This window comes from Marmota flaviventris, chromosome X, assembly GCF_047511675.1.
Source record: "Marmota flaviventris isolate mMarFla1 chromosome X, mMarFla1.hap1, whole genome shotgun sequence".
Taxonomy (NCBI): domain Eukaryota; kingdom Metazoa; phylum Chordata; class Mammalia; order Rodentia; family Sciuridae; genus Marmota; species Marmota flaviventris.
The window spans coordinates 1,118,849-1,141,645 of NC_092518.1; the positions used below are offsets into that span (position 1 = coordinate 1,118,849).

The 22,797-nt window shown below is 47.4% G+C and overlaps 1 protein-coding gene across 1 annotated transcript in view; it reads right to left on the minus strand.

The window, feature by feature from the left end:
• The window catches only part of Arsl (arylsulfatase L), a 32,517-nt gene that overhangs the window by 5,112 nt on the left and 4,608 nt on the right, over window positions 1-22,797 (minus strand). The window contains exons 2-9 of the mRNA XM_071606464.1: window positions 19,506-19,550; window positions 12,557-12,718; window positions 11,443-11,564; window positions 8,158-8,280; window positions 4,761-5,181; window positions 2,383-2,519; window positions 1,953-2,087; window positions 778-940 (exon numbers count right to left, since the gene is read on the minus strand). Coding sequence (XP_071462565.1) covers window positions 778-940; window positions 1,953-2,087; window positions 2,383-2,519; window positions 4,761-5,181; window positions 8,158-8,280; window positions 11,443-11,564; window positions 12,557-12,718; window positions 19,506-19,528 — 1,286 coding nt within the window. The 5' untranslated portion in view covers window positions 19,529-19,550. The remainder of the gene's footprint in view (window positions 1-777; window positions 941-1,952; window positions 2,088-2,382; window positions 2,520-4,760; window positions 5,182-8,157; window positions 8,281-11,442; window positions 11,565-12,556; window positions 12,719-19,505; window positions 19,551-22,797) is intronic.

The window sequence follows — 22,797 nt, forward strand, 5'->3', positions numbered from 1 at the left end:
TCATTTTCGAGGCAGGGTCTCATTGATTTGCTAGAGCCTTGCTAAATTGCTGAGGCTGGCCTCCAGCTTGTGATACTCCTGCCTCAGCCTCCTGAGCCACTGAGATTACAGGCATGTACCACTGTGCCCAGCAATGACAGTATTTTAATAATAATAATAATAATAATAATAATAATAATAAGGCTAATGGGGTTGTTAAAAGAAAACATCATGAAGCCTTTAAAATTGTTGTCCACACATTTTCCTAATAAATATTAGAAGTAGATTTCTAGTGTATATATTAGAATGTATGAACATAATTAAATGGTACAGCTTTGATTCATATTTTCATATATATCATGAATGGATCTGAAATGTGAGCTGTATGAATACATGTGCTAGGTGTTTCTAGTGTATAAATTAGATTCTGCTGCAGTATATTAAAATTCATGGACATGTGATTAAATTGCATGAAATATATGCATAAATTCATGTATATACTTATACAGCTCTTGCAATTGGATGTGTCATTGGAGATATGCAAATACATGATAGGGTATATATTTGAGTATATCAATTAGACTATGTAAACTGCATTGCACACAACACTGTAATTAAATTGCATGAGGTAGGTGCATATATTCAGATATAGCTGTGAATACACATATATACCTCCACACACACACAGAGGTATATCTCATGCAATTGAATGTGCAACTTGAGATCTGCAAATACATCTCCACACACATGTATTTTCTGTCCACAAGGTGGAACTGCTTTCTTTGGTCCCTTCTGTACCTGTCCTGGGGCACCTGGCCGCCCCCCAGCTGGACCACGGTGGGGAACACGTCCATCAGGCTGGTGGGCTCCTGGATCACTTGGCCAGCAGGTAGCACCCCGGGCCACCGGAAGATCCCGGGGACACGGATGCCCCCTTCCCAGCCGCCCATGCCTTTGCCTCCTGTGAAGAGAAAATGATGTGATATGAGATCAGCAGGCGTTGACCCAGGTGACTCTGAGTGGATGCAGGATGGAGCTACCTTTGTCTGCTCAGGTCCGTTCAAATTGGCAGAATGGGGAAGACAGAAGCAAAGGGTTTGGAAAGGGCCAGGTCACTGACCCTCCAGGGGACAGAGATGGAACATCGGCAGAGATGGAAACAGATTTGGAGCCTGGCTTGATCCTGTGCCCCCCTTTCGTCTTAGGTTCGTACTTGACAAGTCCCAACCTCCAGGAAACCCTCCTCTAAACAACTCTTTTATTAAATAATAAATTAAGGCTCCTACGGGAAAAGTCAAAGGCCAGCACTGTCCAGCCGTGTTCTTCTGGATGCCTCAGATAATGCTCACGATCCGTGGAGCCCTGGATGGAACACAATGAGGCTGCCAGGTACCCACCACCTTGAATGCATCCCTCCTAAAATCTGAACCCGGTACCCTTGGTGTGGAGGATCCACTGGAGGGCAGATCATTTCTATAAAAAGGGACCAAGCCCTGGCATATCGTGCAACAGGATCAACTTTGAAAATATGGTTCTTCCATCAAAGAAGCCTGCCACCAAGGGCCACACCACGGGGAACCTTGTATCTGGAGCAGGAAGAGATGGAGGGAGAGAAGAGGAGCTGGTGGTTGGGGAGGCCGGGCACCGGTGGATCAAGGAGTGACTGCTGAAAGCACGGGGATTTTTTTTTTTTCTAAGACAATGAAAATATTTTGAAATTCTACAGTGGTAATGGCCGCAGAGCTCTGTCAATATCCCAAAAGCCACGTGTGCAAAAAAAATTAAAAAAAAAAAAAAATCTGAGCATGGCAATTATAGTTTCTACGGTGCTTTGGGCTGGAAAGAAATTCAAGTCCATATGCACCCGTGTTTGCAAATTTGGGGGGCAGGTGGTGCCTTTTCAATGCCAGGGTTGGGAAGGGCTGGGGAGAGGCCATTGGCCAGAGCGGATTGGGGCCCTTTGTGAGCCTCACCCTTGTAGACTCCATTCCAGCCTCCATATTGGTTGGTTCCCAGGCGAGACTCCAAGGATCCCCCGTGGTCCGAGGTGAAGTAGACGAGGGTCCGATCAGCCAAACCTTCCTGGTCTAACGTGTCAAGGATGTGTCCTGCAGAGGGCACAGCGTTGGGGCTGCTGGCTACAGAGTCGCGCCCAGAGCCAGCTACTGGGTGTGCTGTCTCATGCATTTTTTGAAAAAGCTGCTCAAGTCAGTGGGTCGTGTCCGTGTCTAACGGGAGCCCGCGGGGGCATGATGGGGACAGCCTGGGCATTGGTGATCTGGGGCATTATCCTGTCTCCCAGTGGGATTGGTCCGAGGGCATCTCTGGGGCATCGTTTGGTCTACATGCAGGACCAGGGCGTGGGCATCTGTCACCGGGTCTTCTCTGGGGGAGGACACTCACCCACCATCCAATCCATCTCCTCCACGTTGTCCCCGTATAACCCGTGACGACTCCTGCCTAGGAAGCCTTTGGTGGTGACGAGAGGAACATGGACGTGCAGAAAGGAGACGAAGAGGAGGAATGGCCCGTGCTTATTCCTAAAAGTGAATGAGAGGCGAGGAGGGTTGTCCTTGTTATTGTGACAAAATCCATACTGAAGGCCAGGGGACCCTGAACACGGGTCTAACCTGCCACGGTGTTTTCAAGGGTCTTTGCTTTTGTCCCCACAAAACTTCTCTTCGGCAGGAGGAGGATCTCATGTTTAAGAATCTTAAAGGGTAGGGCATGGTGACACATGCCTGTAACCACAGCAACTGGGGAGGTTGAGGCAGGAGGATTGCAAGATGGAGGACAGCCTCAGCAACTTAGTGACGCCCTGAGCAATTCAGCAAAACCCTGTCTCAAAATAATCAATGAATCAATCAATAGAGCTGGGGGACTGGGGCTCAGTGGCGAAGGACCTCTGGGTTCAATCCCTAGTACAAAATAAAATAAAATAAACTTACGCCTTTATCTAGTGATGATTTTGCCTTTTAAACTACACTTAAAAGTCCACATCACACTTTTCCATCTGAATGCTGTAAGTTTCAAACTCTACATACTTAACAGTCCAGGAATAAAGGACGTCACACTGCCATCTGTCTGCACAAGCATTTTGTTAAGTTATTCAGAAGCTGCCTCTGCTTATAAACGTGGGTTATAGAAGAAGCGATATTGTACATGAAATTTTCTTTATAAACGCTGTCAGGTCATGAGTTCTTTCTCCTTTTTGTTGATGCAGTATAATTATACATAATGGTGGGTTCTGTTGTTACATATTTGTACATGCACACAAGCTAACAGTAGAATTTGGTTAATACGAAATCAGCTATATAATGAATATTTACGATAGGAAGTAATCATGAAAAAAACATGCTTTAAAAACGAGGCATGCCACATTCATGTTTATGGCAGGCCAATTCACAAAACCCAAGCTACTGAATCAACTGAGGTGTCCACCCATGGATGAATCGAGAAAGAAAATATGGTGAATATATGCAGTGGAGTATTACATAGCTAGGAAGAAGAATGACTTTGCAGGTAAATGGATGGAACTGGAGAGCATCAGGCTAAGTGAATCAGCCAGACCTACAAAATCAAGGGTCAAATGTTTTCTGTGCTATGCAGAAGCCAGATTAAAAATAAGGGGGAAGAAAAAGAAAAGAAGATGGAATATGATCAAAATAGAAGAGAGATCCATGGAGTGGAGGAAGGGCCCTGAGGGTGAGGGAGGAGGATGGGGTTAGAATGAATCCAACCTCATTTTACTGTGTACATCCATGAAGGAACCACAGTGATCTCACCGTCATGCACATCCACTAGATGCTAATTTAAAAGAAAAAAAAATCACCATAAGTAAATAGCCAATAAAGGCTATAAGGTAAAAGGAAGGACTGAGATGTTGAAAGCCAAAGCCGAAGGGGCCCCAGCAAACTTCCAGCTGCCAGCTGATTGGCTCCTCTGCGGTGATGCTCTTTGGGCTGTTTCCCCCACCCTTTCAGACCCCGGAGCTGCTCATTGGGGAACTTTCTTTGGCTCCGCCCACACGAACCAGCCAATCGGCCTCAAGAGCAGGAGGAGTGGGGGAGGTGGAGAGGCTTGTGGGAAGCCGGTGGTGGCAGTTGGGCTCTGAGGGTTTTCCTGAGGAGCTGTGTGGTGTGGCGTGTGTGGTTCTAAAAATAAAGTTCGTTTTTGCTTGACAAGTGGCTCCTGAATTGTGCCCAGCCAGACTGTGGCACTGAGAACTGGATTAGGACAGGGTATGTTCCATGCTTTTTAAATTAAGTCAGAATGAATCCTAATGTTATGTATAACTAAAAAGAACCAAGAAAAAGGCAAAATGGGGCGCGCTAGGTTATTAGTTTGGATGGGACCTGCAAGGCCCTCCTGTTGCCCTGGGAAGGCTCACATGGTCTCCTATTCATGGCTCGGCGTCTCCAAGTGAAGGAGAAGTCTTAGCCCTAAAGGGAGCACATCCTTCTCCCTCAGTTTCATTTGCAAGTTCACTACAGGAGCCAGACCCGAGCTGCACCAGGCGATCCTACCACAGACTCCCTGGGGGACTGGGGGGGGTGGTCAACTGAGCCCTGAGTCAGCAAATTCCAACTGGACGGCCACCGTGTTTCTATGGACATAGTGCAAGGTACGCAACTTGGCAGGCCATCTCCCGGGTCCCATGTCCCCAAGAAAGGTCTTTCTGAGCCCGGGATGGGCCAGGCCTCAGACACACATGACAGAAGAAGGTGCTGGACATTGCACGTGGTCAGGGGCTGGGAGGGCGCGGGCCCCCCTGGGCTCACCTTTGCAGGAAGGAGGAGACTTCCTGCAGAAGGAGGGGCGTGGCCCTGTCAAAGTCCAGGGGCTGCTGGGTGACAGTGTGGTTCCTCATCAGGAAGCAGTCTGCGTGCACGATCAGGTGGCCCACGAGGCGCGAGGCTATGAGGAGGACAGCAGCAGCCAAGGCGGCCCCGATGGCGGGCACCCAGGAGCTGGTCAGCTGGGTGAGGCGGCCCACCGTGAGCGTGAGCGAGGCCACGGCCAGGACCTGGAACCAGAGGCCCAGGGAGCGCTCCAGGCCCACGCGCTTCTCCGACAGCTCCCACCGAGCGCAGTCGGCCATCATGGTGAAGGGCATTCCAAGGAAGCTGTCGAACCCGTGGGCCTGCGGGTGGTGGCAGTGATCGCGGGAAGACTCACAGTTCAGTCCCAGGTGCCATTTTCCTGGGGGTAGGAGATGCAAACAGTAGGTATCACATATATTATGGTTTGGGTCTGCCGGGTTGCCTCAAATCTTCCTGCACTGCAGCCTTAGACCCCAATGCAGCAATGTCACAGGTGAGGTTTAGGGACGGAGTTGGTTTAGGTCAGCTCTGGCCTCATGGATGGATTCATCCATTGAAAGATATAAGACAGTCACATAGACCCTGGGAGGGGGGGCTGTAGGAGACCGTGATTGGAGGAAGTTGGTTGGAAGCACACACCATGTCCCTGGCCCCTTTCTTTATTTCCCTCGGCTTTCCATCTGCCATGAACTGAGCTGCCTTCCTATACCATGCCCTTCGGCCATGATGTTCTGCGTCACCCCAACCCAGAGCCATGGAGATGTGGGGCACAGTTGGAGGAGGTAAGGCACTGGACACACGTCCTTGGGGACTCTATCTTGTCCTTGGCTCCTCTCTCTCTCTCTCTCCCTCTATCTATGCCTCTCTGCTCCCTGGTGCCCTGTCCTGAGCTGCTCTCCTCCTCCAGGCCCTGCCGCCATTTTGTTCTGCCTCCCCTTGGGCCAGAGCCATGGAGTCGGCCACTATGGACTGAACCTCTGAAATCATGAGCCCCCAAGTAGACTTCTCTTCTTCTAAAAGCTCATGTGTGAGACACTACAAGAACCTTCAGAGGTGAGATGATTGGGATAGGAGAGGGGTAACCTGCTCAGTGGATTAATCCACTTGGATGGACTCACTGGGTGGTGACTGCAGCAGGTGGATGCTGGAGGAGGGGGTCCCTGGGCTGTGCCTTTGGGGTCTCTGTCCTGTCCCTGGTGAGCAGAGCTCTCTCTGCTCCCTGGTGCCCTGTCCTGAGCTGCTCTCCTCCTCCAGGCCCTGCCGCCATCTTGTTCTGCCTCCCCTTGGGCCAGAGCCATGGAATCAACCCACCATGGACTGAACCTTGGAAAACATGAGCCTCAAATAAACCTTTCTTTCTTTAAATTGTTGTTTCCTGCATATTTTTCACAGAAAGGTGGCTACGACAGCATGCTTGCTCTACTCGAGCTCTCTCCCAGGAGCTGGGGGAGTGTAGGCTGTGACATTAATGACAACACCACCTGACCTTATCCTTGTGGGAAAAAGGGCCCCGAGAGGAAGCATTTCCCTGAGTATTAATTTCTCGTGAGAGGTGTGACAGATTGCCATAAATCTGCTTGCTTAAAACATCCGGGGATGGTTCTCTGTCACATCTGGACAATCCACTCAAGGTCCTCTACAGGCTGTGTTTCCACATAAGGTCCCACAGGCAGCCCTTGATTGTCTGTTGGCATTCCTGCTGTCCATCAATCATGGATAGAAAATGTTAGGGGGGAAATTTGCATCTTCTCTGAGCACAGGCAAATTGTTTTCCTTGGTACTCAACAAACAACAGAGCGTAGCAACGATTCAGGCAGCATCGACATTGTTTTGGGTATTTTAAGTCCTATGAAGGTGATTTAAAGTCTACGGGGGATGTGTCCACGCTCTATGCCAACACTGTACCATGTTATATAAAGGAGTGGAACCTCCAAACATTTGGGTATCTAGGGGTTCATGTAGCATTTAGCTCCTTGGGAACCTTGTTCAGTCTTCAGCTGGTCACGGTGCTCTATAACAAAAGAAGGATGTATTCACAGTGATCAGGCTGTTTCTGAAAGCTCAATCTTCCAGAATGAACATAGAACAAAGAGTTCTGGGCTTTGGGAGTGGGAGGCCCATAATAGAGGCCAAGTTCAAAGTGGGAGACTCTTTCAGAGCTCAACTTTCAACTCCAGTAAAGAAAGATTTTTGTCTTCTACGCAGCCACTGTGAGGGTATTGATAAAAACCACATTGCGTGTCTTCTTGTGCCATGGGGTATTTGACATTCGGAAACTCCATGAGATTTCCCAGGCATTGATAGACCAGTCTACCTTAAGACATAATGGTCTATTGATTTTCTGTCCCACATACCAGCTAGACATGTCCTCCATGATCAACTGATGTAATTGCTGATAAAAATTATTACTACAGAGTTGGGCACCATGGCGCACGCTGATAATCCCAGCAGCTTGGGAGGCTGAGGCAGGAGGATTGTGAGTTCAAATCAGCCTCAGCAAAAGTGAGGCCCTAAGCAACTGAGTGAGACCCTGTCTCTAAATAAAATACAAAATACAGCTGGCGATGAGGCTCAGTGGTTGAGTGTCCCTGGGTTCAATCCATGCTACCAAAAAAAAAAAAAAAATTATCACTACAAGTGAGGATCATGGCATTGTGGTCCCCTTTCCCTTCTCCCTGTCTGTTGTCTTGAAGTTTCATTTACTTACTTTTTGTTCAATATCTAATGTGGTTTCTTGGCATATAGAAAAACACATGTTTATTGTGGAAGCACAGAGCGAGGTAAGTTATATGCAAACATTTGGTCAATGAGCATCTAGTTTATGTTGTTTTGATATTTATTTTTCTGTGTGTGTGTGATGGGGGTCTCGGTATGTTCCCTAGGATGGCCTCCAACTTCTGGCCTCAAATGATCCTCCTGCCCCTGCCTCTGGAGTAGCTGGAACTACACCATGCCTGGCCATATGACTATTATTTTTGAATGTGTTGAGTTTTCATTTTGTACCAGGGATTGAATCCAGGGGTGCTCTATTACTGTGCTACCTCCCCATCCCTTTTTATATTATTTTTTTTTAAATTTTGAGACAGGGTCTTGCTAAGTTGCTGAGGCTAGCCTCCAATATGCAATCCTCCTGCCTCAGCCTCCCAAGTTTCTGATTATAGGTGTGTGCCACCACACTTGACCAGTTGACATTTGTTGAATAACTTGTGGTCCCTGTGCATCCTGGGAGACCACATCATCTCTGTCATCTGGGAAATTACCTGGGACCTCACTGGTTGCCTTTCCAAACATTTGGAGCTCAATAGACCCTTAAAAGAAAAGTAGTGAGCTCCAGAGTTGAAAGAAAGGTACCTACCTATTAGTCCGGTGGCGTAGCCTTGGTCTCTCAATATTTTTGCAAAAGTTATCTCATTGGTGGGCAGGCCCCCGGATGCTGCTGTCCACTGGAGAACACGGAAAGCATTGCTGGAAACCATGCCTTCGACCAGCCAACAAAAAGAAATAAGTTACTATTATGTATTTGCTTTTAGTTGATGATGATGATGTCCACTCTTTTAAATTTAGAATATTCTGTAGAACTCTCCATTATTGAAAATTACATTGAAAAGTTCCTTCCTGCAAAGACCTGCCTCACAGAACTACATATTTGGCAGGGAAGGTCATAATGAAATGTCAATGCTGGAGAGAAGGTGTCTGGTCTTGTGCAAGTTAGGTCACTAAAAGGAAAAAAGAAAAAGAATTTAATGGAAAAGGGATGAGAATTTAAAATGCATTTTTGATTTCTCCAAATTCTTGCTATCACCAAAGAGTTTTCACAGTTATCTATGAAATGATGTGCAGAGCTTCTGGGTACGCTAACGGATGGTTATCACTCCAGAGAGTGCAGAGGGAGTTGGCCTGGTGTGGATTTTGGAATGATTGAAAGATTCATTGCGTCAAGTATGGTAGTGCCCACATGTAATCCCAGTGGCTTGGGAGGCTGAGGCAGGAGGATAGCAAGTTGGAGGCCAGCCTCAGCCACTTAGCGAGGAACTAAGCAACTTAGAGAGACCCTGTCTCAAAATAAAAAATAGAAAGGGCTGGGAATGCGGCTCAGTGGTTAAATGACCCTGGGTTCAATCCCTGGTATCAAAAATAAGTAAATAAACAAATGAAGATTTCCTGGATAGTTCTAATATACTGGCAAACCATTGAGCTCTTGACTTCAACACAGGTGTGTGTGTGTGTGTGGGGGGGGGTGCTGGGTATTGCACCCACGGTTGCTCTACCATGAGCCACAGTCCTAACCCTTTTTTATTTTGAGTGTTTTGCTAAATTGCTGAGGCTGACCTCAAATTTGCAGTCCTCCTGCCTCAGCCTCCGGAATTGCTGGAATTTCAGGAGTGCACCACCCTACCGAGCTATGCAGAGGAAAAGGAAGGTTTTCTTGCTATTTAGGTGTAGCAGGGTCACCAGATCAGGGGATGAGTACCACTGAAAGTAGAGTTTGCGACCATTTGCGAGAAGAGGGAATATGCCAGGCATGGGGTTCCGTCAGGGAGGCACTGGGGTAGCCAGAGGAGTGAGCAAGAAATTTAGGGAGATGCCTCCATTTTAAAATTTTTATTTTAAATGGAAAGAAACAAGTAAGGCAGAGCAAGATGTTTTCAAATCTGACAGCATTAAGGTGAGGGGAGCAGGGGATATTCACCCAGAGGACATGGGCAGAGGATCTGAAGGTTCCACATGGAGAACAAGCTGACATGCACATTGCTGTTGTCTCTAGGAACCGGCCAGCACCCAGAGGTCAGCTCCCCGAGGGCCAGTGAGGGCCATGATATCAAAGCATCCGAATGCAAAAAATAAAGATATATGTTGAATCCATGCTTAATACTGCAGCCCAGAGAGAGATGGACGGATGGATGCAGAGACAGGTGACGAATGGGGACATGATACAGATGATAGATCCAGTTGCTTCTTTTTCCTGGGAAATCCTTAACTAGTCCTGGGTGTGAGTGTCCCCTGGAGTCTGGGGCAGATTCTTCAGCCTCAGGGTCCAAGAGCAGAGAAATGGTGAGGACAATACACAGAGTTCTGAATTTTTGATCTACTTCCTACCCAACTCCCTTGCAAATGGCAGATTTTAAGCTAAACAATAACATATATATCATGCCCAAAAATAATCTATAAGACATGAAGGGCCCCTGAGATGATTGAGAAATCCCTGCCTTGGAAAGAGAAAAATATCTTGCCAAAGGACATCCCCCCATGGACCACAGAAAACAAAGATCATTCTCTTTCCATTAAGAGGGCAAAAATTTACGAACGAGTTTCAGAAACACATTCATATTTTTGCTCTCATTAAACATATTTGTTTAGTTCTTTTTTTTTTTTTGCACATTGCCTAATGTATACCTGATGTCTGTGATAGGAGGGTCAGCAAATGGCCTCCTGCCTACTTTTGTACTCCCAGCCAGTGAGAAATGGATTGGTGCTGCTGTGGTTTGGATTTGGTGTGTCCCCCCAATAAGCTGTGGGTGAAAGGCCTGGTTCCCAGCTGATGGTCTATTAGGACGTTAGGGAGCCTTTAAGAGGTGGAGTCTACTGGGTGGAAGTGAGGTCATGGAGGCGTGGCCTGGAAGGGGAGAGTGGAGCTCCACCCCTCCTTCTGCTTCAAGGATCCTCCATGTTCTCCTGTGACCATGTGCTGGCTCACCACAGGACCACAGCCAAGGAGCCAAGGACCAGGAGGAGAGCCCTTCCACACCTTGAGCCCAACAGAGACATTTGGATCTCAATGAGCTTATTTCTGTCACAAAGCTGACTCATCCAGGGCCTTTGCAGATAATTGGGAAAAAGTAGAGAAGATTTCATAACCTGTTGTTTCAGTTGGTTCTTTTCACTACTGTGGGAGAGAAGAAAAAAAAAAGACCTGACAAGAACAAATTTAGAGGAGGAAAAGTTGAATTTGGTTCACGGTTTCCGAAGTTCAGTCCCTGGTGGGCCAACTCCATGGCTCTGGCCCAAGGGGAGCAGAACAAAATGGCGGCAGGGCCTGGAGGAGGAGAGCAGCTCAGGACAGGGCACCAGGGAGCAGAGAGAGCTCTGCTCACCAGGGACAGGACAGAGACCCCAAAGGCACAGCCCAGGGACCCCTCCTCCAGCCACACCGCACCTGCTACAGTCACCACCCACTTAATCCTTTCAAGTGGATCAATCCACTGATCAGATCACACCTCTCCTCCTCTAACCATGTCACCTCTGAAGTGTCTTGCATTGCTTCACACATGAACTTTTGGGGCACAAAATGCAATACATATGGATAAAGTTTTATTAGGACACTGCCACAACCATTTTTGAGTGCACTGCCCATAGAGGACTTCAAAAATGCCGTTGAGCAGCTGTACCCAAGACTGTGTGCCTTGCAAAAATGAAAATATTCGCTACCTTGCCTGCTACAGAAAAGGTTATGTTCATACAGTTAAATCCCAGCCTGGGTCACCTTGTTCCCTGAGGGGCTAGAGCACCAGGGCTGGCTGCAGTGTCATGGCAGAACTCTGTGGGCTGGGACCCATCTTTCCCCATCTGGGTGTCAATGAGAGAAGGCTGCGGGTGGACACGCTCCTGTTCCTCCCCAGGTGGGTTTCACAGTAGGACTGACCTGAGCGAATGGGGTATCTGCCCGTCAGGAAAGCAGCCCTGCTCGGGGTGCACACAGATGCCGCGGCGATGTGCTGGGTCAGGACCACCCCGTCTTCTGCAAGCCGGTCGATGTTTGGAGTCCTGCCGAGAGAAAAAAATAAGAGTGCTGTGTTCTGCTGTGTTCTCCTCAGAAACCTGGATTCTCATTAGCGTAGGGTAAGCTGCTGGTCATCAGTGAGTGCATCAAGATGTGCTCAAGAATGATCCAGAACCTTAAGTGTCCTCAGGACCTTCAAAGAAACAGCATCTTGATGAATTATGGTGGACCCCGTGTCCACCAGGCGCTGCTAGTCCTGACAGACAGACAGATGGGCAGTTCAGAAGCGGGAGGCTGCTTCTCACTGGGTGGTCAGGGACTGCATGGGCAGGTCCAAGGTCACGGACACCCGTGAGGGAACCGGGCCAGACACACCCAGCAGGGCCCGCAGATTCAGCTCCATGCTGGGTCTCAGGGGACATTAGAAGAATTGAAATCAGTCCCGAGTGGGTGAGCTTGGCTGGATGGAAGAGGGGCTGGGAGTGAGGGGCAGTTCAGCATGGCTTTGGGCTCACAAGCAATAAAACTGATTTCCAAGACACCCTCCATCTGTAGTGGGTGGGTAAGAATCCTATTTTCAATCCAAGGAGTAGATCGTCTGCTGGGTGGATTGGAGCTGGATTTATGTTTGCATGTGCAGGCTTCTGTGAATGTCCCCATTGGCCACTCCTAGGGTTGAATGCATCCTCAAATTACCTGTGTGGGAAACGTCACCCCCAAAACCACATCCGTGGTACTTGAGAGCAAGACCTCTGGATGGTGACTGGGTCCTGGGGGTTGTGCCCTCAGGGTGGGTTAACAGATGCTCAGAGTGGGGGGTAACTGCTATAATGCCAGCTCTGTCTCCCCGGGGTGCCCTCCACCACCAGGAAGCAAAAGGAGAACTGAGCCCACCCTGAGGAGGAGTGGTCACCTGCTCTTGGATGACCCTGCCTCCAGATTTGGGGGCTGCAGGACCCTCTATTCCTATAGGAATCACCAGATCTAGGACCTGCTCTTTCCTCTGGTCCCCAAGAACCCATTTCCCATTCCTTGCCTTAGGGTCTTGTTGCCATAGCAGCCGAGGTCTCCAATGCCAAGGTCATCCGCCATCATCAGTAGGATGTTGGGCCTCGAGTCAGCCGTATCCCTGCAGGTGGATGGCGTCCCTCCCAGCCACAGACCCAGGGCCACGGCCAGACAGCTCCTGAAACACAGGCTACACAAGCATGCTCAGCCCTGTAGCACGCGCCATCGGTCAGACATTTGCAGGGGGACACGGCGTCAGTGTTTAAGGGTTTGATGGGCTTAGGGTTTAGCTTTGAACCTATGCCCCAGGCCTTTGATTTTTTTTTTTCATTTAAAATTGCTCATGCACTTGATGGTCTTATTTGGACTTTCAAAGTAATTTCGGAGGCTCTAGAGTGTTGTTGAATGGTTATGGCAATAGCAACTTAAAAAGCCTTATATAAGCTTCCTTAAAATGTATGGATCTGTTTTCAAGAACAGCTACTGCACCCTCCCCTTCTCCAACTGGCTTTTCTTCCTCTTCCTTCTCTCTCTCTTTCTCTCTCTCTCTGGGGGTGGGGGGAGAGGGATGTTACCAGGGATTGAACTCAGGGTCCCTCAACCAATGAGTCCCATTCCCAGCCCTATTTTGTATTTTATTTAGAGACAGGGTCTCCCTGAGTTGCTTAGGGCCTGTCTTTGTCTGAGGCTGGCTTTGAACTCAAGATCCTCCTGCCTCAGCCTCCTCAGCCACTGGGATGACAGGTGTGTGCCACCACGCCTGACTCTTGTTCTTCTTTCTTAAATGGCAAAACTGTCTTGGACTTGTGTGTTGGGGGTACCTTGCTACAAGTTGGAACACTGAGTAGACACAAGCTCTGGGCAGTCGCCAGTCCCGGTGAAGCCAGAAATAGATAGAGTAGATAGGTAAATCGAGTCAGGAGGCCAATTTTGAGTGAGTCTGGAAAGTTGAAGACTGTCCCCTGAGGGTTACTGTTTACTCGAAAATTACCCCAATGTCAACCTTAGTAGGACCACTTGTGAATAAGCTAGTGGCTTTCATCAAGGACAGGGTAAACACAGTTCAGATGATGGTTCCGTATACCCACTATCAAGCCCTAGACCCCGAAGAAGATGTAGGGCCTGCCCATATAGACCCTATATAGACCCCCAACTGAGGCAAGTTTCCAGACAAAGAGGGGAGTGAGAAACTGATGTGACTCAATTTTTGAGAAACCAGCTTCTACCTCAAAGCCCATCCAGGGAAGGGGGCATGACCCTTGTCCTTCGAAAAACCCACAGAGCACTCCTAAGCACATACCCACCCTGCTGAGTTGTTTGTCTGTAAATAACAGGAGAGATATGTGTTGCCAGGTGTCCCTGACTCAGTCAGGCTAGGTGAGGACCCATAGCAACCCCCTAGCAACCACCAATCAGTGTAAGACAGGGAAATACCTGGGATGCCAGATGACCCCCCAGTAGTTTATGGTGGTTGATAACGTGTTGGGAAACCATGTAGTTTAGCACATACACCCCTCGTGGCCTAAACCAATCAGTTCAAAGGAATCCCCCTCTTGTAGTAACCTATCACCCTACCCAACTTGTTCCCAACAGTGAATGTGCTAATCAATGTTAAGAGTTGTTGTTTGCTTTTCCTGTGGTGTGGAATGATTTGCTGTGAAGTTGTGACAGAGTATCCCCCAAAAACCTATAAAATCTCACTGGACAAAGGACGGGGATCACTCCCTGGGACCACTGCATAGGGAACGGTTGTGAGTCCAGGCTCGAGCTTGCAGTAAAGACTGTTAAGTGGTTGCATTGGATTCGGCTCCTGGAGGTCTATGGGGTCCCAGGAATCTGGCATCACATCGGGGAAGCTGGTAACGTGAAGCCAGGAAGAAGAGGAAAACCCTGAATCTTTTATCCCACGATACCGTGATGCGCAGGTGGGCTTTGGGATGATGGAAGTCCCAGTTCAGAGAGATAGTAAAGCAACAGGTCCCCTCCGTAGTGTGGCAGAGCAGAGATCACCCTGAGTCTCCAAGGAGGTTTGCCATAGGGGCTGCGGAGAGCCAGGCGCCTGGCCATCGGATGCCCTTAGCGCTTCCCACCAGGTTTGGGACTAATCTCTCCTGCAGCTGACTGGAACTCTCCCAAGGTACGGGGGCTTGGAGCCCTCAGACTGATCCTGATCCCCGTGCCCGGGGCTCCAAGGTCTCCTGGGTTCCTCACTGAGCAGAGGCCCCTTGCTGTCAGGGACTAGAAGGAAATTCTCCTTCAAAGATTAGCCTGACAGCCCCCTGGGAGACATCCTGCCTGGGAGGCATCCTGCAGCTACTTATCTCACCTGAGACATCCTGCGGCCACCTATCTTCCTGAAACCTATCTTCCTGAAACATCCTGCGGTTATCTCACCTTGTGCAGACATCCAGCAACTGCCGATAAGAGAGCTTCCCCATCCCCACCATATAAATACCCCTGTGTGAACAATAAAAGTTTGCAGCTTGATCAGAATTTTTGTCTTGCTGTCACCTTTCGTGTCTCTTGTCCCTTCATTCCTCCCCATCTAGGTTCGCTGCCCATGTTGATGTGTCCTGCCGGACGGGACATTTGGCGCCCAGTGTGGGGCTCGAGCCTTTGACTGAGGGGGAACGCCGTCCTCCTGGAAGACTTGGCCAAGCAGGAGCGCGAGATCGCCTCGGCAGACACGACCGAGAGACAGATCCAGGAGGAGAGTGAGGATGACGCAAGGTGAGTGACCCACCATGGGACAAGCAGTTTCGTCACATGAGTTGTTTTTGTCAGGCCTCAAGGAGGCCCTCAAGACACGGGGGGCACGTGTTAAGAAAAAGGACTTAAAATTATTCTTTTCATACATAGGAGAATTGTGTCCATGGTTTCCCCTTGAAGGGACCATTGATGGTAAAAGATGGCTTAGAGTAGGAGACTGATTATTATGAAGATTATTATTATTATTATTATTATTATTATTATTATTATTATTAAGACTATTATGAATCCTTTGGCCCACAAAAGGTGCCTGTTCCCACCTTTTCTTACTGGAACCTAATTAATTTAAAAAAAAAAAAAGATAGAGAAAATGTGATGTTTACCTGGAGAGAAATAAGTTTCAATTTTCTATTGTTTTTGTCAATACTCAGAAAGTATGTACGGACCTTTTTACTACATGATTGTCCTATGAATCAGAATGGCTGTAACTCAGCCGCTGGGGAGACTTTAGCCGCTGCTGCTCGCTATGGGGTCCTAGCCCCTGCGGCCAACAGTGCTTTTAACCCTTGAATTACTTGACCTAAATGCCAAACACAGACTAACTTAAGATCTGATGGTAATGCTAGCGTTTGCTGCTAAAAAACCTTTGGAGCACCCACGTGCCACAGAAAAAAGTGCAGGATGTACACGAGCTGCAACCGCAGGTCGCAGAGACAGAACAAGCTGCTACCACAGTAGGATCTTGGCCAGGAGGGGGAAAATGCAGACAAAATCAAACAAAATGCAATCGGCTAGGAAAACTTGGGGAACTTTTGCCCCGAAAATGGGCAGCGGACTCCATGTTGTTTGCATCACCATGGTAACCATGGGGTGCCTGGCCAGAAGAGCGGGCTTCCGCGGACTCCATGTTGTTTGCATCACCATGGTAACCATGGGGTGCCTGGCCATAAGAGCGGGCTTCCTGGTCCCCCCTCCCACACTTTCGCGGGCTTCCGATTGGTTCTTCCACAGTCACTCAGACGGGACTTCTAGTCCCGCCTTCCAGCCACTAACCTGTACTACTGTGTTTCAGATTTCTACCGGAGCTGTTCAGAGCCTGTATTTTTAAGAATGCCTACCTGTAAATGCTAATGAAAGATATCTTTTTCAGACAAAATTTAATTCCACAGCTTTCTATGTTGCAGCCCTAAATTTAAGTTAGTTCTGAGTTAAATAACCTGACTTTTCTCTATAGTTGTGTTACTAAATAATGTTCTATTGATGAGAGATCAAACATGCTTCTTTATATTTTACTTTTAATTTTGGAGGTTATGAGGATGCATTTGCTCGCCACAGGAACAAAGCCGGCAATGTTCCTGTGATGACCAAAAAATCCTTATTCTCATTCCTAACTATAAAAAATAAATATGTATACTCAACAAGGATTTTATTTCAGTTACATCAAGTGACGTCACATAGAAGAGTGCACTCCTAGTTAAAAATAAATTAAAATGGATCCAAATATTTTAAGACCACGTGGTTACATAAAATTAATACAATTATAAGTTATGTTCTTATTCTTAATATATATATTTTTAAGATATTTAGATAACCTATATTTGTTAATCTATAAAATAATTAGCACATGCCTAATTGATTAGTTAATATATATTTGCCTAATTGTTTTTCTTCAACAGAAAACCCATTATTTATGTTTTGTATTTACATTTATCAGATACTCTGCCTTTTCAGTTACAGATATTTGAGATAAATGTGTTTACTATAAATTTGCTTTTAAGTGAAAATACAATCTTCAAGTAGTTTCTAATTCTCAAAGTTACTGTTCAAACTCATAAGATGATAAATAATTATAATTATGTCTACAAAATATCTAAGGATTTTAACTATATTTTCATTGATATCTCTCAAAGCTCTCCAAAATTGTTCTGCAACTTATATGCATACCCAGGCGATGCATGTTTCTTGTTATGCGTCAGCCTCAATCTGTGTTAACAAGCAGGGAGAACAATTTTTTGAAGCCACCCTAACTAAAACTCATGCAGCAGAGGGGACCACTATTCATTATACCCCCCTCCTCTTTGATCGGGGAGGAGAAGGCATATATACCAAGTTACAGTCAGCTGGGTGCCAAGGCACTGTTGGTAAACCCTCCTGCTGGCCCATTAAGGCCCCTACAGGGCTCTCTGATGGTGGAGGACCCACTGATGCTCTCAAGCATCTTCAGATAATCAAACTTTTGAAACCCCAAATCCCTGAGCTCACATATCATCCCTTAGTGCTGCCTAAATCCCAGCTCCCAGATTTAGATACCAATACATTAGATATTTTGGAAACTACCTTCTCCTTGCTTAATAATTCCAACCCCACCCTTGCTGGTGATTGCTGGCTTTGCATGACAACAGGGGCAATCATGCCTATGGCAGTTCCTATTAATTCTATCATAGACAATGATAATACATGCCAACCTGGATTTCCTTTTAAAGTACAGCCTATAGGCACTTTTACATCATGTCTTTTAGGCACGATGCAGAATAATACCTATGATATTGATGTTGGAGTTACTTCCTTTGGAAATTGATCAACAGTAAAAAATTATTCCTCACCCACCCCATCTCTTTGTCCCCCCAATGGCACAGTTTTTATGTGTGGAGGGAATTCAGCCTTCCCCAGACTTCCAGCAAATTGGACCAGTGGCTGTGTTCTTGCCTTATTACTCCCTGATATAACTATTGTCCCAGGAGATGAACCTCTACCCATTCCTAGCCTAGACACCTTAGTCAAAAGACACAGGGGGGCAATACAGGCCTTACCACTCCTTGCCAGCCTTGGAATAACAGCTGCTGTGGGCACAGGTACAGCTGGCTTAGGCACGGCTATACACTCTTACCGTCGCCTATCTCAACAACTTATAGATGATGTACAAACTCTATCAGGAACTATTAAAGATTTACAGGACCAAATAGACTCCCTGGCAGAAGTGGTCCTTCAAAACAGACGAGGCTTAGATTTGCTGACAGCTAACCAGGGAGGTATTTGCTTGGCCTTAGGGGAAAGATGCTGCTTTTATGCCAATAAATCAGGCATAGTACGCACTAAAATTAAGCAGCTTCAAGAAGATCTAGAAAAGAGAAGAAGGGAACTATTTGAAAATCCCCTCTGGACTGGGCTTAATGGATTTTTACCCTACCTTCTTCCCTTATTAGGCCCTTTGTTGGGTTTGCTTTTAATGGTGTCCATAGGACCCTGCATTATAAACAGGCTGGTACAATTTATTAAAGAACAGATTAATATTTTGGCCTCTAAGCCCATACAGGTCCACTATCACCGTTTGGAGATGGAAGACCGCGCTGCCAACATTTAAAAGGATGTTCTACCCTTCTTTCAGGCTTATTTCTTAAGTTTACATCCCCACAGATCTCTCTTTCTTATATAAAAGTATAAGTAACAGCTCTGACCAACCATCTTCTGCCCTTGCCATAAGGGTTCGCTCCTCCATGGGCCCCTCCGCTTGGGGGAGGACGCACCCATGGAGTGAGGACGTTAGGCCATAATGACGGAGGGTGCAGGAAGGACTGCAGGAGGATGGATCCACGGATCCCAAAACCCAAGACCTCTGAGTGACACGCTCTGGTGCATGGCGGTTGGCATGCTCCCCCCTCAAAGCCGTCTCCTCCAAAAACATGCCAAGGCCACCACGAAATCTCCTAGTGAAGACGCTCGCTCGGATCAGGAGATATTCTAAGGCCTTCTAGACGAACAGAGCCTCTATCACCCCCTAAAAACATGGCCAATAAGGTATGGTCAAATATTTTATATAAGAAAGGGGGAAGATGTCAGGGACTAGAAGGAAATTCTCCTTCAAAGATTAGCCTGACAGCCCCCTGGGAGACATCCTGCCTGGGAGGCATCCTGCAGCTACTTATCTCACCTGAGACATCCTGCGGCCACCTATCTTCCTGAAACCTATCTTCCTGAAACATCCTGCGGTTATCTCACCTTGTGCAGACATCCAGCAACTGCCGATAAGAGAGCTTCCCCATCCCCACCATATAAATACCCCTGTGTGAACAATAAAAGTTTGCAGCTTGATCAGAATTTTTGTCTTGCTGTCACCTTTCGTGTCTCTTGTCCCTTCATTCCTCCCCATCTAGGTTCGCTGCCCACGTTGATGTGTCCTGCCGGACGGGACACCTTGCTTATCTGTGGATCTGGGGAGAGCCAGGAGGAAATGCAGGCAGGGGCCCGGGGACCACACCATCCTGTCTTACCATGAATATCCCATCCGCCGCATGGTCTCGCTCCTGTCGTGTTTCCTGTAGAGAAACGAAGGGTTAGAGAAGAACTGGGCAGCAGGAAGCACATCCTTCCTAGAGGTGAAAGATCGGGATGGAGGTACGTGGAGAAGCTTGGCTCTCACGATATCAGCTCCAGAAGAACCTTAAAACCACGGCAAACTCTCATGAGGCGATCGATGCTCAAGCACGGGGTCTAGACACACTGGCACGCTCTATCAAAGAGGTGGACAAGCCCAACATGGTGGTGAATGGCTGTCATCTCTGCAATGTGGGAGGCTGAGGCTGGAGGATTCGAAGTCAGAGGCCAGCCTCGGCCACTTAGTAAGATCCTAAGCAAGTTAGCGAGACCCTGTCGGAAAATTTAAAAAGTAAAATACAAAGGGCTGAGGATGTGGCTCAGTGGTGAAGCACTCCTGGGTTTGATCCTCATTAGCAAGAAGTAGCTGTGTGGGTCCAGAGAAAGAGCATTTGGGGCTTTGCAATGCAGATAGTTCCTGTTGCAACCAGCCCATTTGCCTATTGTAGGGAGAATGTGGGAGTAGAAAATTCAAGAATGAATGGACTCTCCTGTCAGCAAAACCTTGCTGAGCAAGAGAGAGAGAGAGCTGGGCTTGCTCACTGAGCCCTGGCAGTGCTGGAAGAGTGAGTTTGCAGTTCTCTTCATTCTTCTGTTCTCTGTTTGCTTATCCACCCGCCTGCTGCAGGACAGGAGGGCTTACACCTGTGAGTCATACTATGCTTTTATGAGACCTAGTATCTGTGCAATGCAGAGGGACACGTATCCCACAAACCAGGTGGGTCCTGACAAGACAGTGTGCCCCTTGGGTGTGCAACGCTCTGAAATCCTGAGCTTTCCTCCCTGATCATGGTGCAATCGTTGGCCAGAGACCAGATGTTCTCTGGACACCAGGCTCTGAGCGTTTTGTCAACACATTTCCCAGCACACAGGGATGAGGGTTTTTGACTGTCCCCAAGGGGCCTGGAGCTGACAGACCAGAGCACCTGACCCAGGAGCTCTGCTTCCAAGTCCTGTCTCCCTGTCTGAAGCTTCCTCTCCATTTGTCTTAAATTGTGCACAGATGCACGAGGGACCCATTATCTCAGAGCATTGGGTGTCTCACAGGCAGTGGGGACAGCAGAGCTGGTCTGTCTGCCACAGAGAAAAAGCTTGGTGTTGACTTGTGGGCTCTGGGCTTTGGGACATGGGGAGGAAGCAGGGTGATGTGCTGAGCGAGGTGACATGCTGAGCGGGGTGACATCTGGATGTTTACCTCTGCATGTGCAATGGTGTGATCTGGACAAATGCCCTTTTTAAAAAAGATCAAATTTGCAGCAATGTAGGGGCCAGTCAGAGCAAGGAGGGACCCGGAGCTCAGAAATGAGCCAGGAGAGAATCCACCAAGGTCACACCAGCCGGTGGGAGTTTAGGAGAGACGACTTTCAAAGTCCTGTGGCCAGCAGGTCCACAGACCTGGGAGGGGAGAGGAAGCAGATTGAGGGGGGACTCTTTCAATTCCCCTCACCTGAATGCCAAAGAGCTACAGGGTGAGCATCCCTTGTCCAAAAGGCTTGGGACCGGAACTGGCTCAGATTGCAGATTTTTTTTTTTTTTTAAATTTTGGAGTATTTGCATTTGAAGACATCTTGGGGACCCAAGTCTAAACATGAGATCATTTGTCTCATGCACGCCATGTACCCAGCCCCATGGTAAGTGTTGGACTACTTGGGGTCTGCATTGCCTTGAGGTCTGGTGGGGAATTGCCTTTGGCCAAAGTCCTGCCCATGCTGAAGTTGGTATGAGGGATGCTCAACTAGTGTGCGCATTCAGGGGACAAAAGCAGATTCCTGCAAAAGACAATGGACATTAGGAACAAAGAAGAATGCTAATTATACATGAAGTTATTAGTGAGCCCAGAAGCAGCGCACTGTGTGTGGCTTTAGGTTAGATGCCAAGACCACCAGAAAACCAAGCAGGCTGTGAGGAGATGTATCTGTGGGGGAGTGAGGAGTGAGATTTGGGGTCTTTTTTCCGGACAGCAAGATCTTCAACAGAAAGGCGTTATTATGGCAGTGTGAAATAAGTATTGCCACACTATTTATTGCACACACAAAAAAATGCTGTTGGAAATTTCCAGTTGGAATGTGTTGGTATAGTGCATGTGCATCTTTTCTTTATAGTACTGGGGATTAAATCCAGGGGTGCTTAACCACTGAGGCACATCCCCAGCCCTTTTCATTTTTTTTTATTTTGAGACAAGATCTTGATGAGATGCTTTGGGCCTCACCAAGTTGCTGAGGTCGGCTTCAAATCTTTGATCCTCCTGCCTCAGCCTCCAGAGTTGCTGGGATTGGAGGTGTGCACCCCACCATTTTATTAAATACACAAATTTAATGAAAGAAGGAGGGAGGGAGAGGAAATGAACATGTCTCTGATAACCCCTCACAGGTTAAATGAAACAAATAGAAATAGTTCTAGTAGTAAAAGGTTAAATTAAAAAGTCCTCAGCTACTTTGATAAAGGAAAAGATGTCTTAAAAAGACTGAATTGTACCACCTCCAATGATATTTTATCTGTAGAAGAAAATGTCCCAGGTGTCGCCTAGGATCTATTATTTAGAAAACACAGGTATGAGCCAGGTGCAGTGGTGCACACCTGTCATCCCAGCAGCTCTGGAGGCTGAGGCAGGAGGATCGTGAATTCAAAGCCAGCCTCCGCCAAAGTGAGGCGCTCAGCAACTCAGTGAGACCCTATCTGTAAATAAAATACGAAAGAGGACTGGGGTTGGGGTTCTCTGGTCGAGGGCCCCTGAGTTTAATTCCTGGTACACACAAAAAAAAAAAAAAAAAAAAAAAAAGAAAGAAAGAAAGTTAATGTAGATAGGTTATAAAGTTATAAGGTTTGGGGTCTTTTCTCTGAACTGCAAGATTTTCACCAGAAATGCAATAGTTATTCTTGATGGTGTACTGATTTCTGTGTTACTAAGGAAATGCATTTTTTTTTTTTTTTTTGCAGTGCTGGGGACAGAACCCAGGATCCCCTGCATGCTAGGCAAGCACTCGCCACTGCGCTCCACCCCCAGCCCCAGGAATCAACTGAAAACCCTGCACCAGAGAGAAGCAGACACACTGAGAATTGTAAGAGGCTCGGTTTTGTTTTTCTCATGCAGGTTGGCAGTCTGCCAATGTCTGGGAAACTGTGATTTTTTTGGGGAAAAAAACAGAGTGCACAATTAAGCACAAAGAGAACAACTAACACCAAGCTGTT